This window comes from Dama dama, chromosome 16 (genome assembly GCF_033118175.1).
Source record: "Dama dama isolate Ldn47 chromosome 16, ASM3311817v1, whole genome shotgun sequence".
Classification (NCBI taxonomy): domain Eukaryota; kingdom Metazoa; phylum Chordata; class Mammalia; order Artiodactyla; family Cervidae; genus Dama; species Dama dama.
Window position 1 is genome coordinate 34,766,369 of NC_083696.1, and position 17,068 is coordinate 34,783,436.

Below are 17,068 nucleotides of genomic sequence, written 5' to 3' on the forward strand. Positions count from 1 at the left end.
AAGCTTATTTTTAAGCTTGCTGCTGCTGCTGCGAAGTCGCTTCAGTCGTGTCTGCCTCTGTGCGACCCCATAGAGGGCAGCCCACCAGGCTCCCCTGTCCCTGGGATTCTCCAGGCAAGAATACTGGAGTGGGTTGCCATTCCCTTCTCCATTTTCTTTTAAGCTTATAGAATCTTAAAGAAGCTTATAAGAATCTTTTCAGATTTACAGAAAAATTGTGAAGACAGTCCAGAGAGTTCATATGTAACCTGTACCCACGTTCCCCCATAATTAACATCTTGCATTGGTGTAGTACGTTTGTTAAAGCCGTTGAAATTATATTGACACCTCATTAGCAAATAAAGTCCATACTTTATCCAGATTTCCTCAGTTTTTCCCTGGTGTCCTTTTTTAGTTCCATCATTCCATCCAGGGCACCACATTATACTTAGTTGTCATATCTCCTTGGGCCCCTCTTGGCCATCTCGGACAGTTATATATTTCAAGCAGATTACGCATTTATCACAATCTTTATGAAGGACAGGAAATTTGGTGCATGCACTTTTGTGAAGTCGTTGCTTCTAAAAGGATTTATTTCCAAATATAAAAAGCATTACCAATACAATTCAGCCATGCTAAAAATGGTTAAATCACAGTAGCAAGGACACTCTGGTTACTGTCTATTGCTCTGTAGCAGGACTCTCCACCTTCTGTTTTCTATACCCGTTTCACATACACTGTGCCTGTAATTTCCTAATTTCCCGTCACTTTGGCTGAAAGGCAGCCCTGCAGCACCGTGCATCTGCAGGGAGCAGCACGACTGGCGGGTTCTCCCGGTGGCCTGCAGGGCAACCCTCTCCATCGTTCGCCGTCAGCATCGAGACCAATAGGAGTGATCTGTCTCCAGCTTCTCTTGCATATGCTTAATTTGTTTTATCAGTGAGTATTCCTGTTTCTCCATTCCTAAAAGGAAAACCTTAGTTATATTGTGTCTGGAGAGAGTCAGGAAAGGAGAGATGAGTCATCACTAATTGTCTTCTGATTTAGCTGCACGTTAATGAGAATGTTTCCAACCGCACGGATGTCTCACTACCAGCTGAATGCCAAAGGTGAAAAGCACACATCCACCAACTCATCTTGGCTTATTTTAACACATCTGTTAATGCCTTTAATGCACAGCATAATAACAGTTACTGTTAATGTAACTTTTTGATTACCGTAAAGAAAAAATGATAAATGCTAAAGCGGACTGAATACAGGACAACAGGCTTAAACTGGAATTGTTCCTGGCAAACTTGAGAAGGTGATAGATGTCATCTGAAGGGAAAATTTAGCATAGAAAATGACATGACACTCTTTAGTTTCTTCCCAATCCCTCTCTTTCTTGCCAAAATAGACATTTTTAGTGAAAAAAAACTATAATACACCTAATTGCACTAACATTACTAGATTATGCCTACATTTGACTTGATTTGAAGTAAATTGATAGAAATATTGGAGAGTGGATGTGCATTATAAGTTAAGAATTCTGAAATAAAGAGGTGCATATTCCCACATATACCTGTTTACTGTCTGCATATATAAGCACATTGATAATATGATGCCCATAAATGAAAAAATTTGGTATGGGCCTAGGGGCAAGATGTGAGCAAAGGGTTATTTTCCTGGGCATTGCCCCATTCCCATTCCTGTGCTCAGGGCCTTATGCTAATAGACTATAACAGGAATCAAAGTAAGGCCTATTTGGCCCTTTACCTGTTAGTATAAATAAAGTTTTATTGGTGCACAACCAAGCTCATTCATTGATTGTTGTTTATGGCTGCTTTCATGCTACAATGGCAGTTAAGTAGTAACAATAGAGATGGTAATGTTTTAGATCTGGTGCTGTGAAGAAAAGGTTTAATGACCCCTGGACTATATACGCTTTGCAGACTGACCTCAAGTGTGACCCAGCTCTCATTTGTCAGTTTCCCTTGCACTGGTCCCAGAAGACAACATTTCTGTCCAAGGGGCTTTCATACCACACAACTTTATTCCCTTCAGCCTTTTTCCAAAACACAATGTATTGATAGAAGCAGACAGGAAATTACCACCTACTTCTGTCTAACTTATTTGAATAGAAGAGTCAAAAAGAATAACAGATTGTGACAATGGCTAACATTTATCAATTACCTACAGCATGCCTTGTGTTGTTGAGTGTACTTCAGTACAGTTAATCCTCGTTTTCGTGGTAGGTTCCAGTACTATACCCACATTGTACCTGAGGACACTGGAGCTCAAGAGATTAAGTGTTTGCCCTGGGTCAAGAAGCCAGGACGTGCTGAGGAAGCATTTGAATTTAGCCAGGCTGTCAGGCATACCCCATGCACTTTTCCTTGCTGATTTCAGAAGCCCTCAGCTGTTGGATGTGGGCCGTTTCTAATCCTTCAGCACAGTGCCTCTTGCTGGCTCCGTCTTCCTCCCTCCATTGGCAAACTCCCAGTGAAACTAAATTTCAGTGATTTTAAATAGAAAGCAATTTTCAATTTGAAATGTTTCTAGACTTTTAATACACCTCGTTAACATGCTCATCTTCCAGGAAGTTTCCATTTTAAGCCTTTATGAGGAATTGTTACCCAAATAAGTACTTGTGAATGCATGCTCACTGGCTTCAGTGTCCAACTCTGTGTGACCCCATGGACTGTAGCCCGCAAGTCTCCTCTGTCCATGGGATTCTCTCCAGGCAAGAATACTGGAGTGGGTTGCTGTGCCCTCCTCCAGGGACCTTCCACTGCCCATAAGTACCTTGGCAAGTAAGATATTTTGAGGGTGGCATGAACCCAGGAGGAATTTTACCTGCAGGAGGGTATTTGGACTGGGGGAACTGGGGGATTCAACAGTGGTTGAATACCTGGACCAGGTCATGCTCTGACTCCACAGCATCAAAACAGCTGGAAAAAGCCCAAGCCAGTGGACTGGATGTCTTTCCCAGTCTGGGGGGAGCAGCACCAGGTTGAATAGACCATTGTTCGCTTTCTGTAGAAGGAAGAACCAGTCACAGTTCTGTAACTGAGTTAATGAAGATCCAAACCTATTGTGAGAACATAGACTCAAATCACTTCCAGTTACAGGCGGCCAGCGTGAGCCTATTAGCAGGCAGAGGCACATCCTGTCTGGAAAGCAAGCCTTGAACTAATGCTGGGAACTAATGCTGCCCTGTTCTAGCAGTGCTGCTGGGGAGTTTGGCTGTTGGAATCTGTTCTCCACTTAGTTGGGACTTAGTCTGAAAGTATGTGTACTATGTAATGAAAATACATTTTGAAATCATTCATTTTCATTTAACTTTTATTTCATTTAACTCAATTGACATGTGACAGTCTGGTTTGTTCAAGGCAACTAAAAACATCTGCTGGTGTTACCTGAATAGGAATATATTTATTATTCTTACTCCCAAAGAGAAATAGCAATCAGATTTTTTTAAAGTCTTTATTTTAGAGCAGTTCTAAGTTCACAGCAAAATTAAGAGGAAGGTACAGAGATCTCCTGTATATTCCACTGCTCCCACACATACACAGCCTCCCCCATTAGCAACAACTCCCACCAGAGTGGTACAGTTGTTATAGTTGATGAACCTATATTTATACATCATCACCCAGTTCCTTATTTTAGATTAGGGTTCAGTCTTGCTGTTGTACATTCTGTGTCTTTGGACAAATGTACGATGATATGTAACCTTCTTTATGGTCTTATACAAAGTATCTTCAATGCCTTAAAAATCCTTTGTGCTTCACCTATTCATCTACCTCCCTGCTCTCCAACCACTGACAACCACCAATACTTTTACTGCCTCGAAATGCTCCCTTTTTGACAATGTCTGTAGTTGAACTTTGACCACCTGATGCAAAGAACTGACTCATTGGAAAAGACACTGATGCTGGGAAAGATTAAGGGTAGGAGGAGAAGGGGGCGACCAAGGGTGAGATGGTTGGATGGCATCACTGACTCAATGGACATGAGTTTGAGCAAGCTCTGGGAGATGGTGAAGGACAGGGAAGCTTGGCATGCTGCAGTCCATGGGGTCACAAAGAGTTGGACACAACTTAGGAACTGAACAACAATAATTTAGTAATATATATTTAAAGTTCCTCCATGTCTTTTCATGACTTGATAGCTTATTTATTTTTGATGCTGGAAAATACTCTGTTGTCTGGCTGCTGAATAATATTCCATATTCTGGATGTACAATGGTTTATTAATTCATTCACCTACTAAGGGACATCTTGGTCACTTCCAAATTTTTACAGTTATGAATAAATCTGCTGTAAGAATAAACCTGTGTGGACATATGTTTTCATCTCCTTTGGATAAAAACCAAGGAAATCGATTGCTGGATTATATGATAAAAGAGTATTTAGTTTTATCACAATTTGCCAAATTGTCTTCATAATGGCTATACCATTTTGCATGCCCAGTAGCAGCAAATGAGAGTTCCTGTTGCTCCACATCCTCGGTAACATTTCGTGCTGTCAGTGATCTGGATTTTGGCCATTGTAATATATGTATAGTTATAGTTGATTGTTATCATTTGTATTTCCCTGATGACATATGATGTGGAGTATCTTTTTCATATTCGTTAGCCTTCTGTATATCTTCTTTGATGAGGTATCAACTAAGGTCTTTGACCAATTTTATAATCAGGTCATTTTTCTTATTATTGAGTTTTAAGAATTCTTTTTATATATTGGATAACAGTCCTTTATCAGATGTTTCTTTTACAAATATATTCTCCCAGCTTTTGACTTATCCTCTTATTCTCTTGACATTGTCTTTTGCAGAGCAGTTTATTTTAATGAAGGCTAGGTCATTGATTACATCTTCTTGACTCATGCCTTTGGTGTTAATCTAAAATGGCATCGCTATGTCCAAGCCTATTCTGATTTTCTCCTAGGCTTCTCTTCTAAGAGTATGATAACTTTGCAGTTTACATTCAGATCTGTGATCCACTTTAAGCTAGTTTTTATGAAGATTATAAAATCTGTGTCTAGGTTCATGATTTTTCATGTGGATGTCCAGTTGTGCCAGCATGATTTGTTGAAAGACTGTCTTTGCTTCTTTGCGTTTTCCTTGCTCCTTTGTCAAAGTTCAGCTGACTGTACTTACATGGGTCTACTATCTGGGCTGTCTTTTCTGTTCCATTGATGTGTTTGTCTATACAATCAGATTTTAGTTGTCTATAATTTTACATGTTCTATAATAAAGGAAAATAGAAGCTCATGAAAATTTCTGAGGCCCCACATTGCTGGATTAAATTACGGTAGACTGAGGTTTACCTTTATATCTGTAAACTTGTTTCACAATCCTTTGCTTAATTCTCTGCTTCAGCCAGAACTTTGTGAAGATGGGAATAATTAAGATGTAAACTTGATCATGTCATCTCTTCCTTTAAACCTTCCAGCGTCTTACCACCCTCTCAGGATAATTGCCCCCTTGCATTTCTTATCTTTATCATGCTTTCAGGCTCTGTACAGTCACCTTGCTCCTATTAATACCTCTCCCAATCTAATGCTGCTGGCCCCTCCCCCACTCCAAGCTCTCCAGCCTCTTCCATTTATAGGAACTTCTGCTGGCCCCTCCCTTGCTTCCAAACCCCTCAGCCTATGGTTATCGGTTCCTGGGAGAGGTCACCCGTACCCCACTTCTGCCTCATTTGCATCTAATCATGTTTCAGGTCATCATCCCCCAAGGCTTGATCTCATTCACCTGCTCTGGGCTGTCAGAGCATCTTATACTTAATCTTCATGGTGAGCCCCATAAGGAAAGGTACTCAGTCTGTTTCTTAGTATTTTATTTCCAGGATCTAATATAGTGCCCTTTGGATTGTGTGGGTATTTCAATTCCCATGCTCAGATGTTAAGGTCATAGCATCAGTCTTCTGGCCATCCCTAATGTAGAATGATGTAGACATTGGTATTGAATACTCTTTGCTTTTGTCTACAGAAAGTCATTTAAAGTTTTAAATATATATAACTTATAGTTTAAATAAGTAGTTTAGCTCTGTATTTCTTTTTTTTTTTTTTTGGGGGTTTTATTTTTTTTATTTTTTTATTTTTTGCATTCTTCCATGAGCTTTTATTTATTTTTTTTTCCCAGTGGGTTTTGTCATACATTGATATGAATCAGCCATGGATTTACACGTCTTCCCCATCCCAATCCCCGCTCCCACCTCCCTCTCCACCTGATTCCTCTCGAAACATCCCACCCTCACCTTCTCCCACAGAGTTCAAAAGTCTGTTCTGTATTTCTGTGTCTCTTTTTCTGTTTTGCATATAGGGTTATCGTTACCATCTTTCTAAATTCCATATATATGTGTCAGTATGCTGTAATGTTCTTTATCTTTCTGGCTTACTTCACTCTATATAAGGGGCTCCAGCTTCATCCATCTCATTAGGACTGGTTCAAATGAATTCTTTTTAATGGCTGAGTAATATTCCATGGTGTATATGTACCACAGCTTCCTTATCCATTCATCTGCTGATGGGCATCTAGGTTGCTTCCATGTCCTGGCTATTATAAACAGTGCTGCGATGAACATTGGGGTGCACGTGTCTCTTTCAGATCTCGTTTCCTCAGTGTGTATGCCCAGAAGTGGGATTGCTGGGTCATATGGCAGTTCTATTTCCAGTTTTTTAAGGAATCTCCACACTGTTCTCCATAGTGGCTGTACTAGTTTGCATTCCCACCAACAGTGTAAGAAGGTTCCCTTTTCTCCACACCCTCTCCAGTATTTATTGCTTGTAGACTTTTGGATAGCAGCCATCCTGACTAGCGTGTAATGGTACTTCATTGTGGTTTTGATCTGCATTTCTCTGATAATGAGTGATGTTGAGCATCTTTTCATGTGTTTGTTAGCCATCTGTATGTCTTCTTTGGAGAAATGTCTGTTTAGTTCTTTGGTAGCTCTGTATTTCAATGCTTAAAACAGCAAGATGTGGAATCTAAGGGCCAGCTTTTCCTACCAACCTTACTGGTTCACCATGTTCTTTAGGCTGGAGTGGTGTTGCCTGTACTTGACTGTTTCCCAGGGTTGTCCTGAGACTAGAGAGGTCCAGGCATTCTAAATACTGGCCTTACTACATTGTGTGTTAGTCTCTCAGTCTTGTCCAACTCTGTGTGACCCCATGGACTGTATGTAGTCCACCAGGCTCCTCTGTCCATGGGATTCTCCAGAATACTGGAGTGGGTTGCCGTGCCCTTCTCTAGGGGATCTTCCCAAGCCAGGAATCAAACCCAGGTCTCCTGCATTGCAAGCAGATTCTTCACCGTCTGAGGCCTTACTACATTACCAATATATAAACATAGACAAATATGTGCTCTTCTAAGTAAAACGTTTATCCTGTGGAAGTGTGTGACCGTTAAATTTTTTTTACCCATCTTAATGATACCTATTTTTTTCTCCTAAATTCAGATAATTTCCCTCTCAGCTTTAATGGAAATATTTACAATTTGCAATGTCTATTTCCCAGGGATAATTTTACATTTTTAAGTTGTGACTTTTTCACCAGCAGTTTGCCTCTAGCATTGTCTTTCATACAAAGTCTTGTAATTTATCAAACAAGAAGATGAAAAGGCTCAGATTTTAGACATCTAAAACCAGTTGGTAATCCAGGGCATGTTTTTCTCACTTCATCTGATCTCTTTCCTTAACATACAAATTAGATAATTTTTAGTGTGAGTAACTCTCTCTGAACAGAAGGAAAAACTGTTTTTCGTCTTGGCTGACTAACACATACAACCCAACCCTGAATTTTTACCCAGTATTTGTCCAGTACACCTGTAAACAGGTCTACATGGTATTTGTGAACCCAAGCCCAGTTATCTTATGTGAGACCCTGGATTTAATTAATTCAGAATGTTCAGAGCCTTGTCACTACCGTGCACCCTTCTTAGCACCCAGAGGTACCACCCTGGGTCAGGGCCAGGAGAAAACATGAGCTATGTGTACACTGTCATGCAGTCTGCTTGTCTAACCTTTGACAAGGAGTGGGGACACTGGGAGAGGCCGGTGACTCCTGTTCTCTTGGGAGCAGAACAAAAGACTGTCTTGGCACCAAGTAATGGCACCCAGCCTGTTGAGCTGAAGAATCCATAGGTGTTTAGCTGCCTGTACAGGGTCTTACATAGAGGGACCAGGTATCATCTTTTGTTCAGGTAAAGTATTTTTTGTTTTTGTCTTCCTTTTTGCATCAGGTGTGAAAATCTCCAACTGCACTGCGTTCCAGTCTCTTGGCATAATCCCAGTGATTCTCTCGTTTCACAGATATGGACTAGATGAAGCAAGCGGGCAGAAGGAGTACAGTACAGTAGTGCTTTCCCAAATAGCTTTAGCTAAATAAGAATTGATAAGGTTATCTCATCTTAGTCTTAGTCATGCCTTCATTCTTTAAAGGAGTCCCTTTGTAATATAGATGGTCCTTAAAATAATTTTCAAAACATCTTGGTACATCAGTTTTTTTTTTATTGGAAGTATGCCCTTCGGACCCTTGAACAGCACATTAGTGCTTACTCTAGGCCTAGAGATAGTTCTTCCTGAGAGCTAGACTCTGGAGCCAGATGGGGTGAATTGGAATCCTGGCTCTGAGACCAGGATGGTACTTAGCTCCTTTCCTCTGTGGTGAATAGCATACAAGTGATAATGTCTTCATAGAGTTGTCATGAATGTTAAGTGACTAGTACATGTAAATGCTGAGATCACCCCTGGGACTACATATGCAAGGAGCTTAATAAATGTCTGCTTCACTATATAAATGCTTCAGAATAGTCTTCTATTCCCTTGAAAGAGAGTAGATGGTGGCAGTAAAGATTTACCTTCGTCATAGAAGTTTTATTGTCTAGTTAATATGAAGCTATCAAGGAAGGAAGGAAGAAAGTAATTTAATCTGGAAGATGATGATTAGAAAAACAAAATAGGAAAGTGTAATGCCAACTTTTTAAGTCCAAGTTGACCTTTACAAAGAACTTCCAAGTCTTAAGCTCTACAAAATACTAACTTCTTTCTCTCATGTTGGGAAGATTGATGTGGTCAGGCAGTGTCTTTCAGTGTGGTGATCCAAACACATTTCATCTTGTGTTTGGCCATGCTAGAGATTTTCACTTCAGCTGCGAGGGTGAGGAAAGGAGGAGAGAAGGCAGAGGAGGAGACAGGTAGTGGCAGGGGTGGGGAGGAGAGAGAGCAGGGGTGTGAGAGTGCGAGCAAAATAGATACAAGAAAGAGATAATGAGAATGAATATCAGCTAGCTTCGAGCTAGCATCTTACAAAGGATTTTAGCAGCCAAGCACAGAAGTGGCAAACACATCATTTCTGTTCCCATTCCATGGGCCACAACTGGTCACATGGCTCCAGCCTACCTGCCCAGGGTTCTGAAGAGACAGTTCTCCCCTATAAAAAGAAGCAGGGTCATCATTACCATCTTTCTAAATTCTATCTATATGCATTAATATGCTGTATTGGTGTTTTTCTTTCTGACTTACTTCACTCTGTAAAATAGACTCCAGTTTCATCCACCTCATTAGAACCAAAATAGATCACCAGTCCAGGTTCGATGCATGAGACAAGGTGCTCGGGGCTGGTGCACTGGGATGACTCTGAAGGATGGGATGGGGAGGGAGGTGGGAGGGGGGTTCAGGATGGGGACACATGTACACCCATGGTGGATTCATATCAATGTATGGCAAAAACCACTACAATATTGTAAAGTAATTAGCCTCCAATTAAAATAAATTAATTAATTTTTTTAAAAAAGACCAAAAAAAAAAGAAGAAGCAGGATAGATCCCAGCTAGTCCCTGATACAAGAGTTAACCATGTAACATATTTCCTGCTGATGGCAGACATTTCCTACAATTAACCTATTTGTATGCTTCACTGTAAACTATTCCTGACATTCTGTATAATACCAGGACCAGCAAAGGACCCAAGAGAATGTGCATACATTATGCTTCTTTCTTATTTTAGAAATTTTCAGAAATTCAGGGAATCTTCTGAGACATCTACTTCTGAACATTTTATTGCTGTGCAGTTAGCCAAGAGATAAGGACTCTTGGTGACTATCTATTTTTTTATTTTATTTTTAATTGGAGAATAATTACAATATTGTGATGGTTTCTGCCATACATCAACATGAATCAGCTATAGGTATACATATGTCCCCTCCCTCTTGAACCTCCTTCTCCATCCCACCCCTCTAAGGTTGTCACAGAGCCCCATCTTAATGGCCATCCTTGACAGGCAGTTTCCTATTAACAAGAAAGTTTTTATGCTTTGTATACCACTGGTAGTCAGTAAATGACAAAAGGTAAAGAAGTTAGTGATCCATTGAAGTTACACGGGACAATCCAAAAGTAGACTGTTTTTTTTTTTTGCTGCCTTTTAATATAAGGCTTACTACTGTGGGCAGTGTTTGTACTCAGCTCTGATGGGAGGAATGGGTACCTCGTATCACCAAATAAATTGACATATTCCTGCAGATTTATTAATAATAATTCACATGAGCCATTCTTTTGGATCTACACACATTCTTTTGGATCCACATCTTTTGGACTTAATTGGCCTCTATACACACCAAGCAGTTTATTTTTAAGAACAAACCCTGGGAGAGTTTATAGCTACATGGACACACCTCAGGGCCATGCTTAACTAAGCTTTGGGTTAATGTGTACCTGACACTTTGCAGTGTTTCATAGTTATGTGGAGCGAGCTTGAACCCATTTCTTCTGCCAAGTTTCAGGTGTTTGACACCACTAGGAAGCAATATAATGTAATGGTTGGCCATGTGATCTGTAGTATCAAATTTAGTTTGAATCCCAACTCCACCTCAGTCAGTATATGACCTTGGAAACTTTCACTGTTTGCTATGGTTGCCTAGGTATTTCTGATAGCAAATATCTGACTGGGTGGCCTCAACAAGAAAGATTTATTTTCTCACACTTCTGAAGCCTGGAAGTTTAAGATCAAGGTATTGGAGGGTTGGAGGTGAGAGCCTCTCCCCTTGGCTGGTCACTGGCTGTCTAACCGTGTCTTCACATGGTCTTCCCTCAGTATCACTCAGCATGTGAGCGCCCAGACGTGGGTCAAGGACACCACTAGCCTCACTGACTCAGGCCTTTGTCCCCTAGCAGGTCAGCTGCCCAGTCTTGCCAGTTTTTCTTTTGAAATGACCCTGAAATATTTGTCTTTTACAAATAATAACAAGTATGAGGATTGTCACATGTAAATAAATGAAATAATTTTTAACTGACTATAAAATGATCGGTATATGTACTTTTATGATCATAAAGTCTGAAATATGTCTTGTCGGGGTTGGTGGAACATGTTATAAGTAATTAGTTGGTTGCCTGATTTTTTTCTACAAATCTCTGTACCTTTCTGTGAAAGAAAGGAAATACCCAGCAGTGACAAAAAATATCCTTCCCTATCAGACCTTCCCTGGGAAGAAGGCCTCCATCTTCTAATATTAAATCACCACTTTGTACACATTGTACGTCTTTTATAATCATATTGTACAACCTAAATATATACAATTTTTATTTGTCAATCATATCTCAATAAAGCCAGAAAAAAATGAAGTTGCTGTTCACTGTTAAAAAATAATAATAATATGTAGAATAATGCATTAGCATCTCTGACTTCTGTTTTCCCTCCATTCTGGCCATTCTGTTGTTTCATCTTTCTTCCTTGGTTCTTATATTTCTTTCTGAAACATATTCTGAAAATTTGAATTTTTTTATTACTTGGCTTTATTTAATTTTTAATTTAACTTTTTTTGGACAGAAAAGAGCAAGTTAGTACCTTGTATCAAAACATCAACCTCGTGGAGCCAAGACTGATTCAACCATATGAACATGTTATAAAGAACTTTATCCGTGAGATCAAACTTCAGAGCACAGAAATGGAAAACCTGGCCATTGCAGTGAAGAGGTACTGAAGTCTTTCCTCTCTCCATGGCAGAAGGGGTCCTTTGAGTGGCTCTCTGACTGAATGGGACAAAGATGAAACACATTATCACATTATGATATGGGGGGACTGCCCAAATCTGAGGAATCTGGAGCCTTCTGAACTAAGCCAGCACAAGGGAAGCCGAGTCTGGCAGTACTTTGTAGGGTCAGCCAGCAGTCCATCAGCGTGTCCCCATGATCCTATCGTATAAACCTTTCAAGGGCTGTGATCCATACAGAACTGTTCAGAGAGTTTCATTATCTTATATCCAGCCACTTGAAACCTACAGGAAACTTTTCATCCAGAGAGAGGCAGGCAGAGACTCCATTTGAAGCCTGACCTTGTCACTGACAGAAAATGACTCTGGGTGGGTTACTTACTCTCCCTGAGTCTCAGGTTCTGCATCTGCAAAGTGAGGCTATAAATTTTCACATCCTCAGGGTGTGGAGACTTCATGGGTGAGTCATGGGTGATGCCCTTGGCACTGGGCTTACCACATGGTGAGTGCTCAGTGGGGCTCTTTTCCCTCTCTCTAGCCCTCCTCACCAGCTTAAACTGAAAGTCTGAAAACCTCTAATCCCTGAATCTCATCAGACAGTTTATGAAAGCCACAGCTGGCTCACACAGACTTTCTTAATAGTTTTAACAGCAATGCAGTGCCAAAGAAAAATTTATATTTGCAATATAAATATAATTTATGTTAAAATCCAAACATCAGTGAAAACACACTCACTCCCTGAATATACATGGACCCACACAGATACATGGGACACACATAGATATACACACATTCACACAGGTGACCTGTAAGGATAGTCCTGTATAAACCCATCGGGAAGAAAGAATGGCGTTCTCTCCACTCTGTTCTCCTTCCCAGCCAGGCTGCTCTCCGCTGTGGAGGGAGTGGAACTCTTGGTGCGTCTCTCCCCTCTACTTCTGTGGGTGGGATCCAAAGTCAGGCTCTGGTCTAAGCACAAGGCCTCTTAAAGGCCGCTTCTCTGAGCTGACAGAAACCTCACTGAGGTGTTTAGGCGATTCCTGTAAACATTCTCTTACCTTCTTGACTAAGGACCATCCGTCCTCATGTGTTTTGGGTTGGGGGAGAGCCTCAGTCTTTTCACTCCACTCTTGCATCTGAAGAAGGGATTCCCACTGTGCTAGTAGGAGCCCTGGACTAAAGTTAAAGTGGGCATTCCCAACATGCTGGACACATCACTGGGAGTTGAGTCTTACTGCCATGGTGTTGCAAAGAGTCGGACATGACTGGCAACTAAACTGACTGACTAACTAAGTCTTCCTGGGGCAAACAGTGTGTCATTATAGACTACCCTGATTTAACCCTCCAAAACAAAAAAATGAAAGAAAGAAAAAAAGAGTTGTTCAGAAGTGAAGAAGGCAGAGAGGACACATTTGGGAGCAGTCCTGAATGCCCAGATGTTTGGCGCTGGATGTCTAGAAGGAATGGCTGAGGAAAATGAACATATAAAGGGAGAAACAAATGTGTAGCTTAGCTACTTACAGTCCCAGAGCTGACCAATAAAACCTGAAAGTTTCTGTGGAGATACATGGTGCCTGCATTTAAAATAGCAAGTGTTTGTAAACAGACTAAAACTAGATGACAGTCAGACTTGGTTAACATAACCTCAGCAGGCTCTAAGGTGAGGAAGAAGTTAATGGGAGCAGAAAACAGTGATAAGTCACCCAGAATTTTACTTTGGGGTCTTCCCTCCACCCATCAATGCTTGTTTGGAACCTTATGTAGAAATTAAACTAATGAGCAAATTGTATGAGAGGGAGTAAATGAATTAAAAGCAGGTAGGATGGTGTGGTGGAAGCCATTAGACTGGAAGACGAAGGCCTTCTACTGAATCCTGTTTCTCATCAACACCATATCACTGGGGCAAGTAAATTGACTCTAAGTCTCATGGTGGCTGCTTTCAAGTCACAATCTGGTTGAGTAGGCAAGACATATGCATGTGAAGATTTAGATAATTGGATACCGAGCTGAGATTGAACAAAAAAAGATTTTAGGGCTTAATCTGAAGCCTCAATTATTGTAAAGTGACAGATGTCTTCATACTGGACAATTATTAAATAAAACGATCTGAACATCATCTCAAAGAAATTTCCTGTTTCTAACATTTTGGCAATTCAGTATGCTCTGCCCCCATAAAAATATGATTTATTGATTATATTCATAAAAGAAACAGGAATTTTCTAAAGGGCAATAATATCTACATTCCAAAACTTTAGGAAACTGACTAGAAATAATTTTTGAGATATTTTTTCCCATTTAACTATAGCATATAGCATTGTGTGTTTAATGTAATAAAATTTCAGAATTGTATCTATCCATGAAGATTTTTCTTTTAATCCAGTGCTGTAGCTCAGCAGCAAAAAAGATTTTCAGTGTTGTAGCTCAGCAGCAAAAAAAATTTTCAGAATTTACTGAGAACCTCTCAGTAACCTGGTATCTTTCTCTGTTCTTTGCTACAGTATAGTTTAATACCATTTAATCTATTCTGTTCCATTTATTTAATATCTAGTTTCAATGTTCCTTTATACCCAGCTGGTCAAATTGCCAATCTGGGGAATGGGGAATATTATTTTAAATGGTATGTTTCTCTTCTTCTGTAAAATAGCTTGAAATAGCTGAGGTCAGAATTTTCTCTTCATACTACAAGGCCAAGAGTATAATGAAAAGGTGTGTACCCTCTGGAATTTCAGAGCCCAGGACAAGGCAGCCATGCAGCTGAGTGAGCTGGAAGAGGAAATGGATCAGAGGATTCAGGCTGCAGAACAGAAGACACGGAAAGACGTGAGTTTGTGGGACTGGCCTGTTTATGCGATGCATCCTTGGACTACTTTTTATGTACAGGGCACAGGGCATTCTCTGGGTACCGCACGTCCAGGTTGCCACAGGCACTCTCAATAAGGGCTTTGTCAGTGGTGGTTTTGAGGGGGATAGATTAAGGAGAAAGAGACAGAGAGACAATAAGCAGTCAAATAAAGGGGCTAATTTCAGATGGCAACAAGCTCAGTAAAGAAGCATCATGTGTGGTAGACAGGCTGCTTCAGACTTGGAGGTCAGGGGCCTCCTTGAAGAGGGGACAGGAGAGCTGAGGCCTAAAGGAGAAGGCCAAACCCATCTTCGTAGAGGAGGTTGGCTTCACCCTTAATACCACTGTCTCTCAGCCCATGGCCACTACTGCTTTAAATCTAGATTACAAGGACTTCCTGGGGTCCAGTGACTAAGGCTACAAGCTTCCAATACAGAGAGCCCAGGTTCGATCCCTAGTCAGGGAACTAGATCCCACATGCCGCAACTAAGACCCGGGGAAGTCAAATAAATAAAGAATATAAAGTAAAGAAATCTAGATTACAATGAAGTTAAAACACTCTGTTATGGTGGGATATGCTTTTACTTATCAATACAGGAACTCTCATAGTTGGAAGTTGGGTGTTACTTTTAGTGACTTCCATAGGAGAAATAATTGTCTTTCTTCCTTATAAAATATATTTGAATGATTACTATTTACTGAAAACAGAAAAGAGACATATTTCTTTGAGTAGCTAATGTTAGGTTGAACATTCTCTTTTTTTCTGTTCATTTTCCCCATTAACTCTGAGAAGGAGAAAATTGAGTGAGAAGGGCCTGGGTATTGGCCTCTGACAGACGTGCAATAGAGGAGACCTGGATTCAATTCCTAAACTGGGAAGATCCCCTGGAGGAATACATGGCAACCCACTCCAGTATTCTTGCCTGGAGAATCCCATGGACAGAGAAACCTGGCAGGCTACAGTCCAGGAGTCATGAGAGTCGGACAGGACTTAGCAACTAAGCTGCAGGCCTTGGTGTGCCTCCCGGCTCTGGCGCTGGAAAAATCACCTAACCTCTGAGCCTTTGTTGTTCCAACTTTAGATAGGATAAGCCACCAACCTGCTTTAAGGAGGGTGGAGGCTGATGGTCTATATGCATGCCTAGCCCAGTGCTGAGGAGTGGTAGGGGAACCATGGCCGTTACCATTCTCCTCTTTCCCATTGCTCTGTGTACCTTATCACCCTTCAGATTCTTCACCCTGCTTTGCTTTACCACATATATGCCTTCAGGCCTCTTTGTTCTCCTATCTCTTAATGACATGTTTAATAACTGTTTGGATATCATGCAAATGGCTCAGAGTCTATGGTCCAGGGTTAATGTAATGGTTATCTCATTCTTTTGTTAGCCCTTTATCTTTCTAGTCTAAAAACAATAACATCCTAATTTTTCTGCCTTTCCCCTCTCCAGCCATTTAATCTGCACTCACTCATTCATCACACATATCAAGCACATGTTTTGTTCTGCAATAAATCTCTGCCTCATCCAGCTAAGCATTTCCCAGATTGGTTGTTGGTAATAGATACCCAAGCTTCCCAGGTGGCACAGTGGTAAAGAATCCTCCTGCCAGTGCAGGAGACAGAAGGGACACTGGTTCGATCCCTGGGTGGGGAAGCTCCCCTGGAGTAGGAAATGGCAACCTGCTCCAGTATTCCTGTCTGGAAAATTCTGTGGACAGAGGAGCTTGGTGGGCTACAGTCCATAGGGTCACAAACAGTCAGACATGACTGAGCACACACTCTCACACAGTGGGTACCTGACCACAGACTGCCCCTTATAACTTCACGGTTTGTTCATTATAACATCTTCCTTGCTTTCCTTGGCTCTGGTATAGGGGTGGTGCATATGCGGCATCCACAGCAGCATTGCTGTGTTCCACAGAAATGGTATAAGCCTGTGAGTCACTGCACAGACACAGTCTCTGAAAACCTCAGCACACGCTGCCAACAGAGCACCTTTGACCCTGGGATGACCCCTGTTTGTCCCAGTCTCCTGGTCTGTCTGGAATAACATGTCTAGGCTGACTGAAGACTTTCCGTAACTTACCTCTACTAAGCAAGTCTCGCCTGACTCTCCACGGCTCATTGCTCTGCTTTCACTCCAGCTGTTCTCTTGGCCTTGATGACGCCTTTCCACTTTCCTAAACTTGGCAAAGCTCAGAGAAAGCCTTCCCTTCTCCCCAGTGCCCTGCCGTAGTCCTCCAGCCACGTTCACCTCCTCCTGACCTTGACTCCTCTTGC

General features: G+C 41.2%; 1 protein-coding gene across 4 annotated transcripts in view; it reads left to right on the forward strand.

Annotated features, from left to right (window-relative positions):
- The window catches only part of RASEF (RAS and EF-hand domain containing), a 104,783-nt gene that overhangs the window by 24,201 nt on the left and 63,514 nt on the right, over nt 1-17,068 (forward strand). For all 4 annotated transcript variants that reach the window (XR_009696391.1, XR_009696392.1, XR_009696390.1 and 1 more), the window contains exons 2-3: nt 11,786-11,932; nt 14,678-14,768. Coding sequence is in view for 1 of the 4 variants with exons in the window: in XM_061163771.1 (XP_061019754.1) it covers nt 11,786-11,932; nt 14,678-14,768 (238 nt within the window). In the remaining 3 variants the exon portion in view is untranslated. The remainder of the gene's footprint in view (nt 1-11,785; nt 11,933-14,677; nt 14,769-17,068) is intronic.